Genomic DNA, 27044 nt, shown 5'->3' with positions numbered 1-27044 from the left:
TGCCTTTTTTTTTTTTAAAGCAAAAAAATTAGTCCAAGTTCTTAAAAATTGAGTGTAATCCTTATTAAGCAAACTACATATCTAAAGTATTCACTCTAGTGCTTCCATAATTACTACTACTTGTATCTTCTAAGATAATTCCCACTAACAAAAGTTAATGGCACCTCCAAAAAATAAAGTTTACTTTTTGAAGAATTTGATTTGATTTCTCGGTAACATAAAACGTTTTAGCCTTTGAACAAATAAAATCTTACCTATAAACAAGCAGTGTCCATAGCACAGTCACCAAAAGTATCCGGTGTCTCTTTGGTGCTAGATAGCAGCCATGAATAAAGAAGGGTAAGTGAGTACCCAAGATAACTGGAAATCCTTGACTGAAGTACCAGTGCCATGGATGAGAACCATAAAATGTTCCCAAATTCTGCAGCACGTTAAATTTCAAAAAATTAAATTGAACCAGAGTCCACTGGCACAGTTGAAGGAAAAATAAATAGAAATGTGTTAGTGCCAAGTAGTAATGTTTGGCATTAGGGAACTGACACAATTTTGACATTAAATCAGAACTGAAGTCTTAAAACCAGGCAATAGTTTACATTAATAATTTTTTTTTTTTTTTTTTGATACAGAGTCTCGCCCTGTTGCCCAGGCTGGAGTGCAGTGGCACAATCTCGGCTCACTGCAAGCTCTGCCTGCCAGGTTCACACCATTCTGCTGCCTCAGCCTCCTGAGTAGCTGGGATTACAGGCACCCGCCACCATGCCTGGGTAATTTTTTATATTTTTAGTAGAGATGGGGTTTCACTGTGTTAGCCAGGATGGTCTCGATCTCCTGACCTTGTGATCTGCCCGCCTTGGCCTCCCAAAGTGCTGCAATTACAGGCGTGAGCCACCGCGCCCGACCTAATAATTTTGACTAATGACTACATGAAATCCTTCTTGTTATTTTTTCTTCTTTAAGTATTAATGTGTTCTTTGTTAATTTGTAAAACTAGGTTTTTGAGATTCAAAGTGAGATTCAAACTTACATTTTAGCAATCTAAGTTTTTTTTTTATTTCAACAGTTTTTGGGGCACAGATGGCTTCTGATTCCATGAATAAGTTCTTCAGAGGTGGTTTCTAGGATTTTAGTCCATTCATCACCGGAGCAATGTACACTGTACCCAATATGTACTCTCTTATTTTTCACGCCTCTCCCACCCTTCGCCACCCTGCGTCCCCAGGGTCCATTCTATCATTCTGATGTCTCTGCATCCTCATAGCTTAGCTCCCACTTATAAGTAAGAACATATGATATTTGGCTTTCCATTCCTGAGTTATTTCACTTAGAATAATGGCCTCCAGTTCCATCCAAGTTTTATATCTAGTTAGAGATAAGGAGGATACTAGACAAATTTTTCGGACTGTGTGTGGTACCTTACAATATCACATTACCTGTTAAGATAAAGCTTTGAAAACATTACAATTTGAATTACAGCACAAAGCTGACAATAATGACAAACAGCAACAACAAGTAACATTCAGTGCTCATTTAATAATTCCCTGCCTTAAAATGTACTCTCCTGAATATTAACTAGGAATACTAATTCTTTTATGTAGAAAGCACAACAAATTGAACCAAAGGCTTATTAGGATATGCCTAGAAGTCTTTTGTAGTGTATCTCATATCATTTAAAAAATTGTTTGTTCTAAAGTATTAATGGATTAAAAATAAAAATAGCTGTTAGCTTAATATACTTTTACTTACTTGGCCAAAAAAAATACGATCAATCATCAGAGACAAACTCAAAGTAGCAAAGCTGAAAAACAAAAATAGAATAGTGATTCACATTTGCAGCTTGCTGAAAATCCACTATTAGCATATGGCTGTGTACGTGCCTTGCATCAAAAGCCACTATAAAAATGCTTTACAGTTTCACCAGCTGAATATGGATTTACACATTTTGAAAGGTATCTGTTGATAAAGATCAGTAGATAAGATTACATAATTAAATCAATTAATATTGTAAAAATATATTAATATAAAGATGATTGAAAGACTACTGCGGTGTAACAAATTACCCCAAAACTTGTTAACTTAAACTATGAATATTTACCATTTCATAGTTCCTGGGGATCAAGAACCTAGGTGTTGCTTAGCTGTGTGCCTCTGGCTCGAGGTCTCTCATGAATTGTAGTCAAGCTCTTAGCAGGGGCTACAGTTTCATGTGAAGGTTCAATTGTGAGTGGAGAGATCAGCTTCCAGACTTGCTCACATGGTTGCTGATTGGGCTAAGTTCCTCAACATATGGCCGTCTCCTTAAGGCTGCTTCATGACATAATAACTGGCTTAACCCAGGGTAAGTCAGCCAAGAGTGAGTAAGACAGGCACCCAAGATGGAAGCCATAGTCTTATTTATTTATTTATTCTTTTCTTTTTTTTTAGAGACAGGGTCTTGCTCTGTCACCCAGGCTGGAATGCAGTAGTGTGTGATTATGGCTCACTGCAGCCTTGACCTCCCGGGCTCAAGTGATCCTCCCACCTCAGCCTCCCAAGTAACTAGGACTACAGGTGTGTGCTGCCATGACTGGATAATTTTTGGATTTTCTGTAGAGATGGGGTCTCACTATATTATCCAACTGGTCTCAAACTCTGGGGCTCAAGCAATACTTCCACCTTGGCCTCCCAAAATGCTGGGATTACAGATGTAAGCCACTGTGCCTGGCCACCATATCTTTTCATAACCCAGTCTTGTAAATGATATCCCATCCCTTCTGCTGTATTCTACATATTAGAATTGAGTCCACAAATCTAGCCCATGTTCAAGGGGAGGGGATTATACAAAGACATGAACAGCAGAAGGATGAGATCATTGGAGGCCATCTCAGTGACTGCCTACCACAAACACATATACAGAAAAATATGCTATGAGGATAATGCTCTATGAATCATCACTATATGAACACAACTGTGTAACTGCCATACAGAGCGGGATAAAGAGTATTAGCAGCACCCCCTTATCCCTCCAATCAATCAGTCCCTACCCCATCCCCAAAAGTAACCCAAAGGTAACCCTTCCGCTTCCCAAAGATAACCACTATCCTAATTTCTGACAGAACAGATGAGTTTTATCTTTTTTTGAATTTTATAAGAATAGAATCATACCATATGTACTCATATCCAAATTCCTTTAGTCATTATGCTTGTGAGATTGAACCAAGTTTTTTTGCATGCTGTAGTTCATTCATTTACAATACTGTGTATTGTAACTATGTATACCACACTGTATGTATTCCTTCTGTTGATGGACACTATGCTTCCATTTTCAGCTATTGTGAATAGTGCTGCAATGAACATTCTTTTACACATCTTTTGGTATCCATATATATGCATTTCTGTTAGACATATACCTAGGATTGGAATTGGTGGGCCCTAAGGTAGTGGTCTCTAACCTTTTTGGCACCAGGGTCTGGTTTCTTGAAAGGCAGTTTTTCCATGAACAGGTTGCGGGGGTGGGAGTGGGGCATGGTTTCTGGATGAAACCGTTCCACCTCAGATCACTGGACATTATTAGATGTTCATACGGGGCACAATCTAGATCCCTTGTATGTGCAGTTCACAATAGGGTTTACACTTCTATAAGAATGTGACAGGAGGTGGAGCTCAGGCAGTAATGCTTGCTTGCTCACCTCCTGCTGTGCAGTCCAGTTCCTAAGAGGTCATGGACTGGTGCCAGTCCACAGCCTTGGGACTGGGGACCCCTGTCCTAAGTTATAAGTGCAACTATGTATTTATTTAGCTTTTGTAAATATTTAAAAGTTTTCCAAAGTAGTTATTAGTTTGCATTCCGACAGGAATATATAAGTTCCACATCATACTAGCCATTTGGGTGGATGTATAGTATAGTAGTATTTCATGGTGGTTTTACTTTGTATTTCCTAATAACAAATGAGATGAATCTCTTTATCCTTATTGGCCATTTTAATATTTTTTGAAGTACCTGATGAAATCTTTTCAGTCATTTTTCTATGAGTTATCTTTTTCTTATACATTTTTACAAGTTTTATATATAATCTGGATGTAAGGGTTTAGTTGGTTACATGTATTATAGCATCTTCTTCTGATCTGTAGCTTGCTTTTTCACTTTTTTTTTTTTTTTTTGAGACGGAGTCTCGCTCTGTTGCCCAGGCTGGAGTACAGTGGCGCAGTGGCATGATCTCAGCTCACTGCAAGCTCCACCTCCCAGGTTCAAGCAATTCCCCTGCCTCAGCGTCCTGAGTAGCTAGGATTACAGGCGCCTGCCACCACGCCTGGCTAATTTTTTGTATTTTTAGTAGAGACAGGGTCTCACCATGTTAGCTAGGATGGTCTCGATCTCCTGACCTCGTGATCCACCTGCCTTGGCCTCCTAGTGTTGGGATTACAGGTGTGAGCCACCGCGCCGGCCATGCTTTTTCACTCTTAATGGTGAATCTGATGAACAAAAGTCTTTAATTTTAATATATTCAAATGTATCTATCTTTTTCTTTATAGTTAGTACTTATCGTCTATTTAGGAAAGTTTTGCCTGCCTCAAGATCATGAGGATATTCTGTCATATCTTGCACAACCACCACTGTTTTACCTTTACATCAGGATCTATAATTCCCTTGGAGTTTTTTGCTTTTCTGTTTTTCATTTTTGCTTATGCTGGGAAGGTAGGAGTCAAGATTTTTTTTTTTTTCCATATGGATAGCCAACTATGTATTTATTGAAAAGACTATCCAAGGCCAGGCTTGGTGGCTCATGCCTGTAATCCCAGCATTTTGGGAGGCCGAGGCGAGTGGATCACAAGGTTGGAGTTCAAGACCAGCCTAGCCAACATGGTGAAACCCCGTGTCTACTAAAAAAAAAATACAAAAATTAGCCAGGTGTGATGGCAGGTGCCTGTAATCCCAGCTACTCGGGAGGATGAGGCAGGAGAATCGCTTGAACCCAGGTAGCGGAGGTTGCAGTGAGCCGAGATTGCGCCACTGCACTCCAGCCTGAGCGACAGAGTAAGACTCTGTCTCAAAAACAAAAAAAATCAAAAAAAAAAAAAAAAAAAAAGAAAAGAAAAAAGAAAACTATCCCTTCCTTACTGTACTACAGTATCACCTTCCTCATAAAGTGACTGCATATGTTTGTATGCTGCTGGACCATATTCTGTTCCACTGATCTATTTGTTTTACCTTGCACTAATTCTAATTCTAAGTTGTCTTAACTACTATAGCTTTGTAATAAGTCCTTTTTTTTTTTTTCTGAGACAGAGTCTCACTCTGTCGCCCAGGCTGGAGTGCAGTGGCACGATCTTGGCTCATTGGAGCCTCCGCCTCTTGGGTTCAAGCGATTCTCCTGTCAGCCTCCCGAGTAGCTGGGACTATAGGCACCCGCCACCACGCCCAGCTAGTTTTTGTATTTTTAGTAGAGATGGGGTTTCGCCATGTTGGCCAGGCTGGTCTTGAACTCCTGACCTCAGGTGATCCGCCCACCTTGGCCTCTCAAAGTGCTGGGATTACAGGCGTAAGCCACTGCGCCCGGCCTACACTACTAGATGTTAAGACTTATTACAGGATGAGCATGGTGGCTCCCTGGCCTACACTACTAGATATTAAGACTTATTACAGGCCGGGCGTGGTCGTAATGCACCTCAATTTGGGTTTATCTGATGTTTTCTCACGATTAGATTCAGGTTATGCATTTTGACAGTTAACACCACCCAAGTGAAGGGATGTTTTTCTCAGTGCCTCAGATCAAGCATCTCACAATATTGACTTGTCCTATTACTAGCAATGTTAACTTCAGTCACCTAGTTAAGGTATGTCTCCCAAGTTTCTCTGCTATAAAATTATCATTTGTAATTAATAGGTCTCTTGTGGAAGATACTTTGGAACTATGTAACTATTCTTCAAACTTTTACCCACTGGTTTAATATTCAAGTGCAATTAATATTTGTATATGGACCCTGTATCTAGTGAGCATGCTTCATTTGTCTACTTATCTAATAGTTTATCTTCAGATTCTTTTGAATTTTCTACATATACAATCATGATACAAAGTCACAGAGTTTTATTTCTTCCCTTCTACCATTAACTCGCTTTTCTTGTCCTATTGCACTAGATAGGATGGATACTGTTGAACAGGAGTGGAGATAATAACCATCCTTGTATCTTTCCCAATCTCAAGGGAAAGGGTTTCAATATGTTCACACTAAGCACGATTTTTCTGTAAAGTTTTTATAGAAACTGTCGTATGAATCAGTCCCTTTCCACAGTTTGTTTTCTAAGGGTTGTCTTCCCCCTCCCTGACAATCATGACTAGGCCTTTAGTTTCATCATATGCTTTCTGTGTGTCTATTAAGAAAGCCATATTATTTTTCTCCTTTATTCTCTTGATGTCATGAATCATACTGACTGATTTTCAAATATCAAATATTACATTCTTGGAACAAACCCAATCTTGGATGTCATGTATTCTTTTAAATATTGTATGGATTCAGTTTACTAATATTTCTTCAGGATTTTTGCATTCACAGTCATGAGAAACATTGGTTTATAATTGACCTTTCTTGTAATGTCCTTGTTAGATTTTGGTATCGAGAATATGCTATTGTCATGAAAAGAACTGGGAAATGTTTTTCTTTTTCCATTCTGTGGAATAGTTCATGTGAACTGATGTTTCTTCTTTCTTAAAGGTATGGAATAATTTGCCAATGAAGCCATTTGAACCTGATGCATCTTTCTTTGAAGATCTTAATTACAAATTAAATTTCTTTAATATATATAGTACTGTTCAGATTTTCTAATTCTCCTGTCAGTTTTGGTAAGTTGCATTTTTCTTTTTTTTTCTTTTTTTTTTTGAGACGAAGTCTCGCTCTGTCGCCCGGGCTGGAGTGCAGTGGCCGGATCTCAGCTCACTGCAAGCTCCGCCTCCCAGGTTTGCGCCATTCTTCTGCCTCAGCCTCCCCAGTAGCTGGGACTACAGGCGCCCGCCACCTCGCCCGGCTAGTTTTTTTTTTTTTGTATTTTTTAATGGAGACGGGGTTTCACCGTGTTAGCCAGGATGGTCTCGATCTCCTGACCTTGTGATCCGCTTGTCTCGGCCTCCCAAAGTGCTGGGATTACAGGCTTGAGCCACCACACCCGGCCGGTAAGTTGCATTTTTCTAGAAATGTGTTCATTTGTCAAGTTTATTAGCAAAAAGTTGTTTATAATATTGTCTTCTTAATTTTGGGAATGGCTGTAAGACCTATAGTCATTCCTGTCTTGTCAATCATTGGTGAGATAGTGTGGCAGCTGGAAGGCAATTGAAGTATTTTGGATTTTACAAAATGACAAAATGATATCCCAAATTCTCAAGGCCATGTAAAAAGTAAACAAAAATTGGTCCACATATATTAGAATTTTTCCTAAGACGAATTCAATATTTTTCTGTATATTTAGAGACACTATTACTGTTTGGATATGTAACTGACTATTTTTAAAGGGTGCTAAATATGTAAAAGGTTGTTACATCATTCAAGTCTGAAGCCAACTCTGTGCATCAAAGGACTTGAATATAAGACTAATTAGGACTGTGATTGACATTTGTTCTATACTGCACAACTTCAGAATATTTTCACGTGCATTATCTCATTTGTTCTTTTCTATATTTCACTTCAGAATAAACAAAGCAAGCATCTGATCTATGTGAAAAGGTTCCTTTAGGCTTTTTCAGCTTTAAGTGAGCTCATTCTCCATGCATGACAAATTCATGTTCACCCTGATGTTACTTGAAACACCACCCACTTTATAAGGCTTCTACTAATATTCCCTCTGCAAGCAGAATTAGATTACTTTCTATTCTTCTGCAGAATTTTGTTATATCTAACTTAGAATACTTTATTTTTTATTTTTATTTTGAAATGGAGCCTCGCTCTGTTACACAGGCTGGAGTACAGTGGTGCATTCTTGGCTCACTGCAACCTCTACCTCTGGGGTTCAAGTGTTCTCCTGCCTCAGCCTCCCAAGTAGCTGGGATTACAGGCATGCGCCACAATGCCCAGCTAATTTTTTTGCATTTTTAGTAGAGACGGGGTTTCGTCATATTGGCCAGGCTGGTCTTGAACTCCTGACCTCAGGTGATGTGCCTGTTTCAGTCTCCCAAAGTGCTGGGATTACAGGCATGAGCCACCACACCCGACCACTGGAACCCTTTAAATCACTGGGTAAGAATTACAATCCCTAACTGATGATGATTCAACCTACGATTTTTTAACTTTAAAATGGTACCCACATAGCCATTCTGTTTTTCCCTTTCAGTACAGTATTCAATGAATTATATGAGATATTCAAATATTTTATTATGAAATAGGGTTTGTGTTAGATGATTTTGCCCAACTGTAGGCTAAGGTAAATGTTCTGAGCATGTTTATGATAGGCTAAGCTGTGATAGTCAGTACGTTAGATGTGTTAAGTGCACTTTTAATGTAGAATATTTTCTTTTTTATTTATTTTGTTTAGAGACAGGTTATCACTGTGTTTCCCAGGCTGGAGTGCAGTGGAATGATCATAGCTCACTGCAACCTTGAACTCCTGGGTTGAAGGGATCCTCCTGCCTCAGCCTCCCAAGTAGCTAGGACCACAGGCGTGCCTAGTGCCACCTATACTTGGCCAATTTTTAAATGTTTTTTTGTTGAGATGGGGTCTCATTATGTTGCTCAGGCTGTTCTTGAACTCCTGGCCTCCCAAGGCACTGGGATTACAGGTGTGAGCCACTGTGCCTTGCCTGACTTATATTTTCAAACTGCAATGAGTTTATCAGGATGTAACCCCGAGTCAAGGAGCATCTGTATTGTTATATCTTTTTCCCCCACAGACTTTGACTTTGAGAGCAGACACTGTATCTTACTCACCTCTGAATTATCAAATGCTGGATACAAAGTAGGTTAAATGCTTGTTAAATGAGTAAGTTATTATCATGCTGCTGCTGAGATTAAAAAGGCTTTCTATCTCCCTCAGTGTCAAAGCCGATATGAACTGTGCCCCTGCTATCTCTCCGACCTCATTATTCCATTCTCCCAAGCTCACTCTCTTTTAGCCACATCAGTCTCCTTGCTGTTCCTTGAACATGCCCAACATACTTAGTACTTGGCTGGTCCTTTTGCCTGGAATATTCTCTCATCAAGTAACTACATGGTTCACTCTCTCAACTCCTTTAAGTTTTGGCTCCAGTGTCACCTTACATGGTGATCTTTCCCAACCACCTTATTTAAAAATAACAGCTCCACTGTTACCCCAAGCACTGGCATTCTATCCTCCTTATGCCACAATTATTTTTCCCTGTATTACCATCACTTGACAAATATATATTTATTCTTATCTTTTTAGCTGTCTGTCTCTCCCTACTAGAATGTAAACTTCATGAAGGCAGGTACTTTTTGTGGTTAAACTGATGCATCTCCTACATTTGGAACACTGCCTGGCACATAGTAGGATTAAATACTTCCTGAATGAATGAATACATTTAATGCAATGTTATTAATACACCTGAGAAACGACAACAGTAGCAACAGAGACGCAAGATAATTTAGTCCTTTCAGATTGCTACCCGAAAAATACTTGTGACTAGTGAATACTAGTACAGTCATGCATTACTTAACAATGGGGATACATTGTGAGAACTGCATCATTAGGCAATTTCATCACTGTGCAAACATCATGGAGTGCACTTACACAAGCCTAGATGGTACAGCTTACAGACATCTAGGCTATATGGTATAGCCTACGGCTCCTAGGCTGCAAACCTATACAGCATGGTACTATACTGAATATTGTAAGCAATCGTAACACAATGCTATGTATCTGTGTATCTAACTATAGCTAAACAGGTTGGGCATGGTGGCCCATGCCTGTATTTCCAGCACTTTGGGAGGCCAAGGTGGGCGGATCACCTGAGGTCAGGAGTTTGAGAGTAGCTGGCCAACATGGTGAAACCCCAACTCTACTAAAAATAAAAAAAATTAGCTGGGCGTGGTGGCAGGCGCCTGTAATCCCAGCTGTTTGGGAGGCTGAGGCAGGAGAATCACTTGAACCTGGGAGGCGGAGGTTGCAGTGCAGTGAGATTGCGCCATTGCACTCCAGCCTGGGTGACAGAGCGAGACTCGGTCTCAAATAAATAAATATATATAAAATATATATAGCCAAACAGAGAAACTAAAGTACAGTAAAATATGGTAATTTAATCTTATGGGACCACTGTCATAAATGCAGTCCAGTGCTAACCAAAATGTCGTTATGCGGTGCATGATTGTATATTAAAAAGATCACTGTTGTAAGAGTTAGAATGCAGTCATCCCTTCAATAAATAATTATTTGGGGGTAGTCTACTAGATACTTGGGATATGTCTGATCCTAGGCACTCATAGTGTAGTTAGAAGACCTGGGTTTCAATATCAGTACAGCAACCAGGTCAATGATTTTGACTAACACATTTTTAATTTATCCCAGCCTCCTGTTTTCTCTACTACAAAATAAAAACATGTATTGCCTAGATAGAAGTATTATGAAAATTATGAGGTAATATGTGAAAACACATTATGAATTATAAAGCCTTATACAAATGTAAAAGCATCAAGTATCTCTAAAATATATTTGAGAAATATTTAGGAAATAAAGCATCAGAAAGCACTAAGTTAGAAGTAATTACAAAAGCACTCAGTTAAGCAAATTAAAATAGTTATAATCAGGATCATAAATATAAGAATATAAGTTTTGCAATATTCTATTTCCTTGGACTGAGAGTGCTCATTGACATTAGAAGATAAAATAATTAACTGAAAGATATAAAATCTTGTTCATAATCTGTGATTTATAGGCTACTAAAATTAATGGATGGATTATTGCCACACTTACCCTACAGGTAAAAAATTATGTAGAATAAGATCAAGCTTTCTTGGTTCTTGACAGAAATGTCTGAAGAGCAAAGGTGTCCAGGGAATGACAGCTGTGGGACGAATTATGAAGGCAAGTGCCACCAAGGATGAGTACTTGACACTGTAAGAGGAAAATGTGTGATAAGACAAGTGGGAAATTAACTTGAAGTTATCTATTACTTACACTGTGATTTGACATTTTCCTTTTGGTATGAATAGCTATATGAACTTTTTTTTTCTTTTTTTGAGACAGAGTCTTACTCTGTCACCCAGGCTGGAGTGCAGTGGCTCACTGCAACTTCTGCCTCCTGGGTGCAAGTGATTCTGCTGCCTCAGCACCCCAAGTAGCTGGGATTACAGGTGTCCGCCACCATGCCTGGCTAATTTTTTGTATTTTTAGTAGAGACGGGGTTTCACCATGTTGGCCAGGCTGGCCTCAAACTCCTGACCTCAGGTGATCCACCCGCCTCGGTCTCCTAAAGTGCTGGGATTACAGGCTAATCCCCATGCCCGGCTAATTGTTTGTATTTTTAGTAGAGATGGGGTTTTACCATGTTGGCCAGGCTGGTCTCAAACTCCTGACCTCAAGTGATCCACCTGTCTTGGCCTCCCAAAGTGTGGAGATTACAGGCGTGAGCCACCGTGCCCAGCCAATACTTGCATTTCTTAAAGGAGTGTGCAAAATGTCATTTTATTGTCAGGTCTGGAATAGTATCTGTCATGCTTATACAAGGAAAAATGCTTATATAGCAGTCCTTTTGTACCACATGACCCTTGCACTTCCTGACGTTCCCTGACTGAATTAGGGAATGGCACCTGGGCCCAAGTAACCAATCTAAGGCTGGCTAGTGTGAAATAAAGTTATCTCCAGATAGAGACAATGACATTTAATGGACCTAATTAGATTCTCTGAAATTGAATATGAGATACAGAGAAATTTGGGCAATTGCTAGGAAGAACAGAAGTGGACAGAGACTAGCTAAGTCCCTAAATGATGGAAGACTAAGGCAGGATTCACAGGCTCTTTGGGATATAAAGGCACAACAAAACGGCCCATTCCCCAAAACTGCCTTGGATTCTGCAAAACATTTCAATTCATTTGTGTGGCCGAGATATTCTACAGTTTTCTTCCAGTCCTGGCCACAAGGCTTGAGATGCCCATTTTCCCTTTTAGTCTTATAATAAAGTCCTCATCATATACATAACTTGAGTGAATGCTTTTTCTTGTAGTTAAGAGAGTCTAAGACAGAAATGATCTTATTTGATTTGATCCTCCTAACTTTTAACTTCCTACTCCTTTTGTGTAGGAAGAATGGATACTAGAATTTTAACTAGATCCCAAATTCTGTCTTTTTTCCTTTCAGTATATCCTAAATACTGTTATTACAAAAGAAGTTTTTCAAAATCACATTTGATTATGTCATGCTGCTCAAACGCCTCAAATGGCTCCCTATTACCTACAGAATAAAATCCAAATTCAAAGTCCCATTCCAGCCTCATCTCTTATTCTTCTCCTCTTACATGCATCCTACCACACTCTACCACTACTCTGGATAATCTGTCCTGAATATACTGTAACTAACTGTAAATGAAGCCCACTGACAGTTATGTGCCTTCACTCATGTTCCCATTGCTTGGTATTTGTTTCCCCAGTTTAAAGGAAGCCAAATAAAGTCCAAGTATTTCCTATTTGCCCTTCCAAATCTCTTCTCCTCCAGGCTTTATCTCGTCTGCATGCAGGAAAGCTGACCTGAATGGACAGCATCAGTGGCTACCTTGCTTTCTGGTTTCTGACTGTTTCTGGCTGAGAGGCAGAAGAGTTGGGTCAGGATTATTTATTCCCCTGGCTGTCTCATTATTCTAAAGACTGGTTGTGCCTGTCCCCTGCTGGGGCCCTCTCTTATAACTATAGCTCTTTACAGATTCCAGTAACCATTTCTTCTCCTTGCTCTTTGGGGCCTAGAGATACTACAGACTTCCTGCTATAACAAGGCTGGCGGTACTATGGTGTTTCCCTATTGGCTTTCCTAAATATTGTCTACACCTTTGCAAATATTCCTGTTGTTAAACTCTCCTTAATTATTCTACTGGAGTATTATCTGTTTTCTGCTATAATATATCAACTGAAAATTTGTGGTTCTCAAGACTCATGAAAATTAGGGGGTCTACTAGACATTACAATATGTTGATACTTAAGATTTTTCAAAAGTAGAGTTTTGTACATAATTATTAACAATAATTTTTCTTACCTGTTCATAGACTTTGAACCTTCCAAAGGATAGTAGAAAAGAGCAATTATAGTGAGAACAGTTTCCATGGTGTTTGTAAGGGTTCTGGTACAGCAGTACCATGTGAACCAGGAGCACAACTGGCAAAAAAACTAAGAAAAAGTATAGAGCAAACATGTATGAAGTTGGAAATGGAAAACCTTAGTACATATTTTCTTCTAAATAGCAAGCAAGTCTAAATATTGTGAAAAGGACATCAAAAGGTAGATGATATTAAAAGTAAGTAGGCATGCCCAAACATTGTTTTTAGAAACTTGTATCAAACACAGGTTTAAAATAATAGCAGATCTATATTTGCTCATGTTAAGAAGTTTGTACTTTCAGGTGCATTTTTATGGCACTCCATTTGATTTAAAATCAATCCCACTTTCCATTAATGAAACACATAAAAACAGATTCTTTTCTGGTAGAGTTTAAGAAGATTGAAATTCATAACTAGGTTCTTCCAATCAATATTTCTCAAACTGTCTTATAGTACTGACACAAGTATTATGACTTTTTAAATTGACCTTGTTTGGAATGTTGCACTTGTTTGGAATGTTTCCCTGTTTTGGAATGCTGATGAAAAATTAAGACAAAACAGGAAACGGAAAAAAAGTCAGGAGACATTAAATTTTAATTTGGAAATTGACTAAATTAATGAATCAGTTTTTGGAAGAACACGCACACAGAGCACCATTAAGTCTACAAAACAAATGTGTTAAAAGAAACTTGTTGAGGCAATTGTTAAGCATGTGGCACTAGCTTCCCATCTGGCCAAACACAGCCTTTAAAAAATGTTCCTAATTTTCATGAAAGTAAAGGTTTTTCCTAAACTAGAAGAACCTAGTGCTTTATCTTTTTCTTTTTTTTCCCGCGACGGAGTCTTGCTCTGTCACCCAGGCTACAGTGCAGTGGCACGATATCGGCTCGCTGCAACCTCTGCCTTCCGGGTTCAAGCAATTCTGCCTCAGCCTCCCAAGCAGCTGGGATTACAGGCATCCACCACCACCCCTGGGTAATTTTTGTATTTTCAGTAGAGACGGCGTTTCACCATGTTGGCCAGGTTGGTCTCGAACTCCTGACCTTGTGATCCGCCCACCTCGGCCTCCCAAAGTGCTGGGATTATAGGCGTGAGCCACCACGCCCAGCCCTAGTGCTGTATTTTTGGGGGAAGGACTTCAAAGCCATCATGACTTTTACCTACCATTTTATGTTGAGTCTTCAGCAATGCACATAAAATATAAGCACAAAATAATGATGCTAACCATATCGCTGAATCAATTAGCAAGGACTTAGTTGCTAAACCAATCTTTCTTTTTAATGCAAAAGAATAGAATACCTACAGAAATGTTCCCTTTCTAATTTATTATAAATTATATTTCAGAAATATGTTGCTAAATTGGTTACTTGGAATTTAGAATGTATTTTCCAATAGAAACAATATAAAAAAGGTAGTAAGACTTTCAAACAGGCTCATATAAGCTTATTAACTTTACAAAGAGCCAAGTGAATTAACAACAGTACTACAGAATCCAATCCCTCATCAGGATATTGTTTAAATGGGAAAAATCCATTCAAGATTGGAATGGGAGATGTCAGGAATCTGTCTCTCCACCTTGAAATAAGTTAAATGACAAAAGATAGTCTTCTATACCATACTCTCTTCCTTACATGAGTCCAGTAATTGCACCAACCTAATATTGTTGTGGCACAAACCACAATTACTTTTGCACCAACCTAATACTTCCAACATCTCATTTGGAAGTGAAAGAGTTTCAGTGCAAAAAGATTTCTTGGGCTGCACCTCAGACAGAGGCTGGCTAGAGGAACAGAACAAGGGTTGTAAATAGTTAAGATGCTTTGTGAGGTAGTTGGTAATTTAGAACTATCCTTACTCAATTCTGTGGAAAGAGAGGCAAGGACAGTTTTGAGGAGTGAAGGGGCTTCCAAAGGCTGTCTCCCAGGGTTTAGACTCTAAAAGGGTTTGAGGGCATCCCTGTCCAGGGCTTAATCAGAAGGAAAGATATAGCAGGTGCCCCACTTGCATGTTACTGTTCTTAATTATGGACGTATCTCTTTAAACTTGTATGAATTATCTTCTAAAATTGTTCTGGGAATCAGTGTTTCCATGTACTTTATACCTATAGGAATGAAATAACTGGCATACAGCTTCTAAAGTATTTAGGACTTACCACCCATCTTGCCACTTCCTGATTTTCTAGTTGCTTCGTTAATGAGTAAAGTCTCATGTCTGCTACAGCAGACAGAAGTGCTTGGGCAAGTCTAGGAATCCAAATCTTCATCAGTTAAAAAGAAGAACAGGATGTTAAAAACATGTGTTGGTTCACACTGAATTATGATAAAAGTCAACAAGCTGATCCAACTATCTATGGGAAGCCATTCTTAGTACAAAAATAGACAATATATTTTTCTATTCTTCTGCAAAACTACATCCCTTTTTCTATAAAAATTATATTCTCATTAAAATAATCAATGTAGTTTTAAGTTTTACCAGTCTCACTCTCTGTATGTGTGTGTATAAATGACATAATACACAAGTATAGACACACATATATTATATATAAATATAAAATATATTATAAATATAACTATAGTGTATATAAATATAAAATATAAAATATTTACCAGTTTCATTCTCTGTATGTGTATATATGACATATATACACCTATATAGACACAAATATATAAATATATTATAAATATAACTATATTGTATATAAATATAAAATATAAAATATTTACCAGTCTCATTCTCTGTGTGTGTATATATGACATATATACACATATATACACACATATATATTACAAATATATTTGTAAATTATTTTTTATTACATTGATTGATTGACAGGGTCTCACTCTGTCACCCAGGCTGCAGCCTTGAATCCAGGGGTGAAGCAATTTTCCTGCCTTAGTCTACTGAGCAGCTAGGACTTCAGACATGCACTGCCACACTAAGCTAATCTTGCCTCAAGTGATACTGCCACCTTGGCCTCCCAAAGTGTTGGGATTACAAGCGTGAGCCACTGTGCCTGGCCCTAATTTTAATGTAAATATTAATAGTTAGCCAATCATTTCACTGTGTTAAGTTTCTATTTTAAAAGTATATTTATATTCATTAGCAACAGGTTTTTAAAAATTCAAATATTTGCAGCACTGTGTGCTATGTATCATGCTAAGTACTTTATATGTATCAACTCATTTAGTCCTAACAATCTTCTGAGTAAAGGACTGTTTTATAGATGAGGAAACTGAGGCACAGAGAGGTTAAGTAATTTTCACAAGGCTGCACAGCTAGTTAGGATGAAACCCAGCATTATAAACCAGGTTGGCCTGACTTTAATTACTAAGTTACGCTGCTTCTCTATCCTGAAATATAGATAATAACAAATTACATTTTTTTCTGTCGCCCAGGGTGGGGTGCAGTGGCGTGATCTCCATTCACTGCAAGCTCCACCTCCCACCTCCTCCTGCCTCAGCCTCCGGAGTAGCTGGGACTACAGGCACACGCCCAGCTAATTTTTTGTATTTTAATAGAGACAAGGTTTCGCCACGTTGCACAGGCTGGTCTCCTGACCTCGTGATCTGCCCGCCTCAGCCTCCCAAAGTGCTAGGATTACAGGCATGAGCCACCGCACCCAACCAACAAATTACTTTTTAAAAAAGCACAAATATTCTGCAATTATATGAACATGGTATTCAGATGACATTAAAGAGTAAATTTAAGTGTAAAATTGAAATAAAGAATAAATGTGGCCGGGTGCGGTGGCTCAAGCCTGTAATCCCAGCGCTTTGGGAGACCGAGACGGGTGGATCACGAGGTCAGGAGATCGAGACCATCCTGGCTAACATAGTGAAACCCCGTCTCTACTAAAAAATACAAAAAACTAGCCGGGCGAAGTGGCGGGCGCCTGTAGTCCCAGCTACTCGGGAGGCTGAGGCAGGAGAATGGCATAAACCCAGGAGGCAGAGCTTGCAGTGAGCTGAGATCTGGCCACCGCACTCCAGCCTGGGCGACAGAGCAAGACTCTGTCTCAAAAAAAAAAAAAAAAAAAAAAAAAAGAATAAATGTATTACAACTAAATTATAGTTAGAAATGCTAATGCTGTGTACTAATATCTCTCAGAGTTACAAAAAAAAGGTGTCATAGTTAACACTAACAAAATAACACGATGGTAGAGCACAATTTAATCTTGGTTTGTTCAAAAGATGTGTTTCTAAAAATTTGTATGTGAATTTGTATGTGTGTGTGTGTGTGTGTGTGTGTGTGTGTGTGTGTGACAAAGTCTTACTCTGTCACCCAGGCTGGAGTGCAGTGGTGCAATCTTGGCTTATGGCAACCTCTACCTCCCGAGTTCAAGCGATTCTCTTGCCTCAGCCTCCCAAGTAGCTGGGATTACACGTGCCCGCCACCACGCCTGGATAATTTTTGTATTCTTAGTAGACATGGGGTTTCACCATGTTGGCCAGCTAGTCTCGAACTCCTGACCTCAGGTGATCCACCCACCTCACCCTCCCAAAGTGCTGGAATTACAGGCGTGATCCACTGCGCCGGCCGTTAATTCATATTTTTGTTGAATCAAACTTCATTAACTCCACATTATAGGAGCTGCTTTACTTTGAGTTGTCAGTGGCTTTTAGCACTTTAGCTTTATGTTCTTTTTGTCCACAATGTGTAAATAAATGCTAAAATTGGAAAGTTAAAGGTACACGGTACTTAGTTCCACATAAACTGTGCCCTGTAAAATACAGGAAAAGGCACTCATGTACATGCCTTCTGTTTACTCTGCATAGGGAGCTATAAGCTTCATCCTTACTTCCGAGGCCCCCTGAAAGCAGTTCATATGAAAAGTCAATTTGGCTACAAACTTAATATGAGCCAACAGTGTGAGGTACCTATTAAAAAGCTAAAAGAATTCCTGTGCTCTGAGAAATGTAAGTTAATGAACCCACCATATTCTGAACTAGTTATTCTGCCTTCAGTATTGTGTCAGTTTGGAGATCCACATTTTAAGATGAATATTAATAAATTACAAAGTATCTAGAGGATACTATCTATGATTATGCGGTTAAGAGCTAGAGACTTTTATAAAATACTAAAGAGAAGTTTTTCAAGGGTGGTTAAGTAGAAGTAGAAATCTTGAATTTAAAACAAAGTAGATTTTAGCATGAAAATCAGCGGAGTTCTGAACTCCCAGCCATTAGCAGTCTCTCCAGATTTTTGATGCCATAATTTTCCATGTTACAGTAAGGACCTGCTAAAGAGTAAAATAAAGCAGTGGAGTGAGGTAAAGAGAAGAAACATGCCAGGCGTAACTTGAACACCAGGCCATCTCTACAAAATACAAAATTAGCCGGGTGTGGTGGCACATGCCTATTATCCCAGCTACTCGGGAGGCTGAGGCAGGAGAATTGCCTGAACCCGGGAGGTGGAGGTTGCGGTGAGCCAAGATCATGCCATTGCACTCCAGCCTGGGCAACAAGAACGAAACTCCATCCACCCTCAAAAAAAGAAAGAAGTATACTTCTAATGTCCAAATAATACATAATATAGTCATTTTGAAAATCTGCACATCATAACAGGATTCCTCGCATCAGGACATTTTCATGCTCAGTCTTGTATTTCAGCACAAACTCAAGAGTTACACATCACAGTATGTCTGTAGTATCATGGGCTTCCCAGATTATGGCTGGACTTTAGCAACAGTAGCCTTTTAAAAACAAATTCTATGGCCCCAATATCATTTAGTTAATATACATTAAGCTTTGAAAAAGGTAGAATAAATCTACTTTTAATAAGTATTTGGGTTACTTTTATTTGAACTTACCAGCAACTGAACACTATCTTTCCCTAAAAGATGAAGAATCTTGTAAATGCTTGCAAAGATTAAGGGATAAGTGTAACTCCTCAATCTCTCTGTCCACTCCCAAGTCAAATAACCATAATTAGTAACATTAAGGAGTAAATGTCAAATAATATTGAAACCTATTTCCTTTTTTTTTTTTTTTTTTTTTAAGATGGGGTCTCACTCTCTTGCCCAGGCTGGTCTCAAAACTTGGGCTCAAGTGGTCCTCCTGCCTCTACAGGTGCACCCAACTTCACTTGGCAAATCTATTTTCATTTCCATTTGTAAACCAATATTTTATTTTGTGGCAGTCTTAAAACAGCATTTTATACTGGATATTTGCATTACAAATTCAATTGGCCAACTAAACTCTTAACTTCTTCAAGGCAGTAATGTGTTTTTTACTTTCTCTGTATCCTCCAAGTGCTAAGCACTGTGGGAATGTATGCTAACGGCTGTGTCAAGTATATTAACATAAAGGAAAGATACAGGAGAAATACTAGTATAAAATAATGGCGTACTTGGATGAGTTAAAATTATTTGGGGAAAATACGGAAAACTGAAAATATGTATAGTAGTCCCCCCTTATCTGTGGTTTCACTTTCCATGGTTTCAGTTGCCCATAGTCAACCACTGTCAGAAAATATGAAGATATTTTGAGAGAGAGACCATGTTCACATAACTTTTATTATAGTACTGTGTTAAACTTGTTATATTTTAATACTGTTAATCTCTCACTGTACCTAATTTATATAAACTTTATCATAAGTGTGTGTATTTTTTTTACATACATAAAAACAATATATATAGAGTTTGGTACTGTCTACAGTTTCAGGCATCCACTAGGGATCTTGGAAACTATCTCCTGAAGACAAGAGAGCAGGGGGGACTACTCTGAAAGAAACTGAACACAATTTCCACACTTACGTCTGGAAAAGAAACCACAAAGGATATTTGAAAACCATGTGATGTGCAACTTCAAGAGACTGCCAGTATTCATCTGGAACAAAGCTTGTTTGCACTAAAAAGCAGTTTAATGTTCGTAAAGCTATGGTGAACAAGACCAGATGAATATTCTCTCCAAGAAGATCTGAAAAACAGAACAAAACAGGTAATAGTGGCACAAAAGTCAGGCAGTTCCACTTGCAGAACCTAAAATCTGCTGCTCTGGTTGCCCCTTGTAAGGCACAGTAGTGACCTCCGGCCCCTCCACACCACTCTCAAAGCCAGCGTAGGGAAGGTTATACAAGAACCACAGCCTCATCACTGGGTGACTGCCACTCTTTTAGTTTAACCAACTTTTCTTGCAACTTATTGTATAAAGATAATATTAAAATAAATACTAAAAAAAAAAAAAAGTGGATTAACTGAGGCCTTAGGTTAATTAGGTCATACTACGTGTGTATCTAATGAAAAAAACCAGCTAATAAATTACTAATTTGGGAAGCAACCCTTTGTATATGTGCAATATAAAATGGTCCTCTGTACATTTTAAAATATATTGATGCTTACTATTATATATGCCAGGCACTGTGTTAATTTCTTTACATGCATCTCACTTAATCCTCCACACAGTATTATGGGATAGGTATTATTAGCCCCATTTTACAGACGAGCAAATTGAGGCCCAGAAATTAAACTGCCTTGTCCAAATAAAGCTGTAAATTACTTATCAGGATTCAAACCCGGATCTGTCTGCTGTCTCCAAAGTCCTGCTCTTGACCACAAATGGACAGTCTGTCGGCCAAATACAGAGTATGTTTTTTTTAATTTGAATTTAGTTGCCAACATTTAAAAATCAGGATTTATATTAAAATCTGTGTTTCCAGCATTTCAAAACTCGTTAAGATCTGGCAACACAGAGCTCAACGGGCAACTGGCTGGTAGTGAAATATACAGGGGCTCCTTTCAGATGGGGCAGGAGCTCTCCAGACAGCACCCCCTCACTCACCCCCGCGGCGCCTGGCGTTCTTTTCCTGGGTGCTCAAGTACAAGGTAGACTTTCTCTTTCGCAGTTTTATCTTCTCGTGGGAGCGGTTCTGGAGACCACGCAAAGTGAGGCTGGCATCTTCGCGTCCCCGCTCCATTCCGCACTTGCTTAGAAGGCCTCCTCATCCCCGGCCGCCACCTTCCTGAGGCGGAAGAAAGCGGCAGGAGCGCGCTGCTCGTCCATCCACTAAGTTTGGCTTTTGCGAGCAGCCGTCGCTCGCAAGCCCGGAAGTAACCGGGAACTGGCAACTTTGTCTCTACCACTCCAAGAGGTGGCTCGCCTGCGGTTTTTTTTCGCTGTTTGCGAACCCAGGTATTACTACTCGCCTTTGGCTTGGCGGTCTCTGTGCTCGGGGGTCCGAAAACTGCCAGAAGGAGTCCGGTCTCATCTCTGGAGGGGAGCAGGCGCAGAACAGTCGGAGGTGCCTGAGTGGTTATTAAAAATGGTAGTGATAGGCCGGGCGCGGTGGCTTACGCCTGTAATCCCAGCACTTTGGGAGGCCGAGGCAGGCGGATCACGGGGTCAGGAGATCGAGACCATCCTGGCTGGAAAAAAAAAAAAGTAATGATAATCGTAAACGTCAGCTCTCAGAAAAAAATGCCTGTTGAACGAGGTGGACAGGGTAGGGATGGTTTAGCTTCTTGTACAGATGTGGAAACATGCTCAGTGGTTCCTGTGTTTTTGTTGTTGTTGTTAGTTTCTTTTTGTCTTTTGTCCTCTAGTTAAAAGTAAAATCAGGCCGGGCGCGGTGGCTCTCGCCTGTATTCCCAGCACTTTGGGAGGCAAAGGTGGGCGGATCACGAGGTCAGGAGATCCAGACCATACTGGCTAACACGGTGAAACCCCATCTCTACTAAAAATACAAAAAATTAGCTGGGTCCACGTGGTGGTGGGCGCCTGTAGTCCCAGGTACTCGGGAGGCTGAGGCAGGAGAATGGCGTGAACCCGGGAGGCAGACCTTGCAGGGAGCCGAGATCTCGCCACTGTACTACAGCCTGGGCGAGAGAGCGAGACTCCGTCTCAAAAAAAAAAAAAAGTATGCATTTAAAACCATTGAGAACATTATGTAGTAAAAGGTTTTAGCTTTGTCTTATACCCTTCCGTAATTCATTTCCTCTACTCCTTATGTAGTTATATTCTTGTTTTAATTAGTAACATAAAAATATTGTTCACTCCAGTGCAAAGTATTAACATAAAATCTTTTAAAAGGACATTGTGCTAAGTGATGGCTTTGCTTTCCATTTTTGTACACAGATCTGAAGAGATTTCCTGGATGTGGAGTGTGGCTTTCCAAAACCACCTTTTCCTTGTGCTGTATTTCTTGCAACAATGTTTAGGAGATTGACTTTTCCGCACCTGCTTTTTACCACTATCCTTGGAATTGCTGGAGGAATATATATTTTTCAACCAGTATTTGAACAGTATGCCAAAGATCAGAAGGAATTAAAGGGGCAGTCGGTGCAAGAATCAGAAGAGAAGAAAAGTTAGTACTACATGGAGTTAGGCCAGGCGTGGTGGCTCACTCCTGTAATCCCAGCACTTTGGGAGGCCGAGGCGGGTGGATCACGAGGTCGGGAGTTTGAGACCTGCCTGAAACCCTGTCTCTACTAAAAATACGAAAATCAGCCGGGCTCGGTGGTGTGCACCTGTAATCCGAGCTGCTCAGGCGGCTGAGGTAGGAGAGTCACTCGAACCTGGGAGATGGAGGTGGCACTGAGTTGAGATCACGCTGCTGCACTCCAGCCTGGGCGACCGAGCGAGACTCCATCTCAACAAAAGAAAACAAATACTTCATGAAGTTGAACCGTAATAATTGCTTAAAGTTCCATTGTAATTATTTTAACTTTAATCTAACAAAAACATAGATATATTTAAAAATAAATCATGGATAATGATTTTTTAACCTAACACTTAATGTTTACTGTATTTTTGTCATTTTATGTCTTTTTACCAGGACAGATAAGTAATTTCCTTTTAAACAAAAGTGAATGTTTTAGAAATATTTTCTACTTGAGGTTTGGTTTTCTAGGAATTTAGCATATGTAATATCATGGAGTACCAGTCTCAGTGTGTATAAAGTAATTGGGGAGGGTGTTTACAATAGTATTTGTAGATGTGTGAACCAAGTTAAGCTACCTCAGGCAGAAAGCCCTGAGTTACCCTGCAATTAGATTGGTTTAATATATTTCAGCAGTCATTCAATCCCAGCCGTTTTTCATCTCAGGCATTGTGGAGGAGTAGTTGAGAATTGGGATGGCTCAGATCAAATTGAGGTTTTAGAGAAGGTAGATGCTGTTTGAGAGGATGGCAGGTGTGACACAGATGTTTAATCCACTAAGCAAATTTGTATTAATAATGGTGTTAAGGGAGTAGTTTGTTATGAAGCTATTATTCGTATAGTTAAAAAGATTTTGAAGTTGCTAAGAATTGGTATTACTTTTTACCCTAATCTTAAGTTTGTATTTTCTTTTTTTTTTAATTTAAGTTCTGGGATACTTGTGCTGAATGTACAGGTTTGTTACGTAGATATACATGTGCCATGGTGGTTTGCTGCACCTGTCAACCCGTCATCTAGGTTTTAAGCCCTGCATGCATTAGGAATTTGTTCTAATGCGCTCCCTTCTCTTGTCCCCCACCCCCAGACAGGCCCCAGTGTGTGATGTTCCCTTCCCTGTGTCTATGTGTTGTTGTTGTTCAACTTCCACTTATGAGTGAGAACATGTGGTGTTTGGTTTTCTGTTCCTGTGTTAGTTTGCTGAGAATGATGACTTTCAGCTTCATCCATGTCCCTACAAAGCACATAAACCCCTTTTTTTTTTTTTTTTTTGGAGACGGAGTCTGGCTCTGTCACCCAGGCTGGAGTGCAATGGTGCGATCTTGGCTTACTGCAACCTCCACTTCCCAGGTTCAGGCAATTCTACTGCCTCGGCCTCCTGAGTAGCTGGGACTATGGAGTGCACCACCACGCCCAGCTAATTTTTGTATTTTTAGTAGAGACGGGGTTTCACCATTTTGGCCAGGATGGTTTCGATCTCTTGACCTCTTGATCCACCTGCCTCGGCCTTCCAAAGTGCTGGGATTACAGGCATGAGCCACTGCGCCCAGCCAAACTCATTTTTTATGACTGCATCGTATTCCGTGGTATATATGTCTCATATTTTCTTTATCCAGTCTATCACTGATGTACATTTGGGTTGGTTCCAAGTCTTTGCTATTTTGAACAGTGCTGCAATAAACATACGTGTGCATGTGTCTTTTTTTTTTTAGATGGAGTCTTGCTCTGTTGCACAGGCTGGAGTGCAGTGGCACAGTCTCGGCTCACTGCAAGGCCCGCCTCCTGGGTTCACGCCATTCTCCTGCCTCAGCCTCCCAAGTAGCTGGGACTACAGGCGCCTGCCACCGTGCCTGGCTAATTTTTTTTTTTTTTTTTTGTATTTTTAGTAGAGACGGGGTTTCACCGTGTTAGCCAGGATGGTCTCGATCTTCTGACCTCATGATCCACTCCCCTTAGCCTCCCAAAGTGCTGGGATTACAGGTGTGAGTCACTGTGCCCAGCCGTGCATGTGTCTTTATAGTAGAATGATTTATAATCCTTTGAGTATATACCCAGTAGTGGGATTGCTGGGTCAAATGGCATTTCTGGTTCTAGATCCTTGAGGAATCTCCACACTGTCTTCCATAATGGTTGAACTAATTTACACTCCCACCAATGGTATAAAAGCGTTCCTGTTTCTCCACAGCGTTGCCAGGATCTGTTGTTTCCTGACTTTTTAATGAGCACCATTCTTATTGGCATGAGATAGTATCTCATTGTGGTTTTGATTTGCATTTCTCTAATGACAAGTGAGGATGAGCATTTTTTCATATGTTTGTTGGCTGTGTAAATGTCTTCTTTTGAGAGGTGTCTGTTCATATCCTTCACCCACTTTTTGATGGGGTTTTTTTTTCTTGTAAATTTGTTTTAAGTTCCTTATAGACTCCGGAGATTAGCCCTTTGTCAGATGGACAGATTGCAAAAATTTTCTCCCATTTTGTAGGTTGCCTGTTCACTCTGATGATAGTTTCTTTTGCTGTGCAGAAGCTCTTCAATTAGATCCCATTTGTCAATTTTGGCTTTTGTTGGAGTTGCTTTTTGGTGACCTAGTCATGCAGTCTTTGCCCATGCCTATGTCCTGAATGGTATTGCCTAGGTTTTCTTCTAGAGATTTTATGGTTTTGTAGCAGGACAAGCCGCAGACAAAACCCCTCACACACCGAGATAGTGAAGGGAGTGGCTTTTATCAGCTGGAAACATTGGCAGACTAGCGTCTTAAAATCTGAGCTTGTCAGGTGCCCAACTTCTGTTCCTTTTAAGGGCACAACTCTAAGAGGGTCTGCATGAGAGGGTCGTGATCGATTGAACAAGCCAGGGGGTACGTGACAGGGGCTGCAAGAACTGGTGGTCAGAGTGAAACAGAAAAATGTCCTTCCATACAATGTCTGGAATATATAGATAACATCAGTTGCTAGGTCAGGGGTGGAATTTTAACTACCAGGCTTAGGTCAGGCAGGCCCAGGCCTGGTTTCAGGCCTGGTTCCTAGGCCCCAGGCTACCTGCCTTTTGTTTTGCCTTTTTTTTTCCCCTTTTCTGAGTATAAAACAATATGAGAGGGTCTGCCTCTCTTCTCTCAGTTTTAGGTTTTCAATTGAAGTCATTAGTCCATCTTGAGTTAATTTTTATATAAGGTGTAAGGAAGGGGTCCAGTTTCTGTTTTCTCAATATGGCTAGCCATTTTTCCCAGCACCATTTATTAAATAGGGAATCCTTTCCCCGTTGCTTGTTTTTGTCAGGTTTGTCGAAGATCAGATGGTTGTAGATGTGTGGTATTATTTCTGAGGTCTCTGTTCTGTTCCATTGGTCTATATATCTGTTTTGGTACCAGTACCATGGCGTTTTGGTTACCGTAGCATTTTTGTATAGTTTGAAGTCAGGTAGCTTGATGCCTCCAGCTTCGTTCTTTTTCCTTAGGATTGTCTTGGCTATGTGGGTTCTTTTTTGGTTCCATACGAAATTTAAAGTAGTTTTTCTAATTCTGTGAAGAAAGTCAATGGTAGCTTGATGGGAATAGCAATGAATCTATAAATTACTTTGGGCAGTATGGCCATTTTCATGATATTGATTCTTCCTATCCATGAGCATGAAATGTTTTTCCATTTGTGTCCTCTCTTATTTCCTTGAGCAGTGGTTTGCAGTTCTCCTTGAAGAGGTCCTTTGCGTCCCTTGTAAGTTGTATTCCTAGGTATTTTAATTTCTTTGTAGCAATTGTGAATGGGAGTTCCCTCATGATTTGGCTCTGTTTGTCTATTATTGGTGTACAGGAATGCTTGTTTTGCACATTGATTTTTATCCTGAGACTTTGCTGAAGTTGCTTATCAGCTTAAGGAGTTTTTGGGCTGAGACAATGGGGTTTTCTAAATACACAATCATGTTATCTGCAAACAGGACAATTTGACTTCCTCTCTTCCTACTTGAATACTCTTTCTTTCTTTCTCTTGTCTGATTGCCCTGAAGAGTACTTCCCATTACTATGTTGAATATGAGTGATGAGAGAGGGCACCCTTGTGCCGGTTTTCAAAGAAAATGCTTCTATTAAGCTTGTATTTTCAATGAGATCTATAAATGTAATCACATATGTACAAAGTTCTTTATCTAAATGAACATGTTTTTATTATTATTGATGTTCTTTTTCTTAAGATGTGTAAGAATTTACTTTTAATCTTAAGATTTAAGAATTTCTGAAATTCATTATAAGTTAATCTCAGCTATGTTAAGTGGAGACCAGCATAGGTAATTTTTTTTTTTTTTTTGAGATGGAGTCTCGCTGTGATGCCCAGGCTGGAGTGCAATGGCATGATCTTGGCTCACTGCAACCTCCCCCACCCAGGTTTAAGTGATTCTCCTGCCTCAGCCTCCCGAGCAGCTGGGATTACAGGCACCCGCCACCGCACCCAGCTAATTTTTGTAATTTTTTT

General features: G+C 39.7%; 2 protein-coding genes across 6 annotated transcripts in view; one reads left to right on the top strand and one right to left on the bottom strand.

Annotated features, from left to right (window-relative positions):
- The window catches only part of PIGB (phosphatidylinositol glycan anchor biosynthesis class B), a 36451-nt gene extending 15285 nt beyond the window's left edge, over window positions 1-21166 (bottom strand). The window contains exons 1-8 of one of the 3 annotated variants that reach the window (XM_030929731.1): window positions 20994-21166; window positions 19997-20132; window positions 19025-19145; window positions 15368-15472; window positions 13155-13285; window positions 10886-11026; window positions 1744-1795; window positions 255-466 (exon numbers count right to left, since the gene is read on the bottom strand). In XM_030929731.1, the coding sequence (XP_030785591.1) occupies window positions 255-466; window positions 1744-1795; window positions 10886-11026; window positions 13155-13285; window positions 15368-15472; window positions 19025-19145; window positions 19997-20132; window positions 20994-21129 (1034 nt within the window). In that variant the 5' untranslated portion in view covers window positions 21130-21166. The remainder of the gene's footprint in view (window positions 1-254; window positions 467-1743; window positions 1796-10885; window positions 11027-13154; window positions 13286-15367; window positions 15473-19024; window positions 19146-19996; window positions 20133-20993) is intronic. The other 2 variants (XM_010372560.2, XM_030929732.1) reach the window with 2 other exon arrangements.
- A 40-nt stretch (window positions 21167-21206) lies between these two features.
- PIGBOS1 (PIGB opposite strand 1) lies at window positions 21207-22940 on the top strand. Of its 3 annotated transcripts, none has more exons than XM_030929733.1 (2): window positions 21207-21344; window positions 22287-22940. In XM_030929733.1, exon 2 carries the CDS (start codon window positions 22362-22364, stop codon window positions 22518-22520), a length of 159 nt encoding a protein of 52 aa, XP_030785593.1. In that variant the 5' UTR covers window positions 21207-21344; window positions 22287-22361; the 3' UTR covers window positions 22521-22940. The 3 variants fall into 3 exon arrangements, with proteins under 3 accessions (XP_030785593.1, XP_030785594.1, XP_030785595.1); XM_030929734.1 differs by having other exon boundaries at window positions 21318-21453; XM_030929735.1 differs by lacking the exon at window positions 21207-21344 and adding an exon at window positions 21528-21654.
- The last annotated feature ends 4104 nt before the right edge of the window (window positions 22941-27044 follow it).

The sequence above is a fragment of the Rhinopithecus roxellana genome, chromosome 5 (genome assembly GCF_007565055.1).
Source record: "Rhinopithecus roxellana isolate Shanxi Qingling chromosome 5, ASM756505v1, whole genome shotgun sequence".
Classification (NCBI taxonomy): Eukaryota; Metazoa; Chordata; class Mammalia; order Primates; family Cercopithecidae; genus Rhinopithecus; species Rhinopithecus roxellana.
This window is presented reverse-complemented; position numbering and strand designations above follow the sequence as displayed.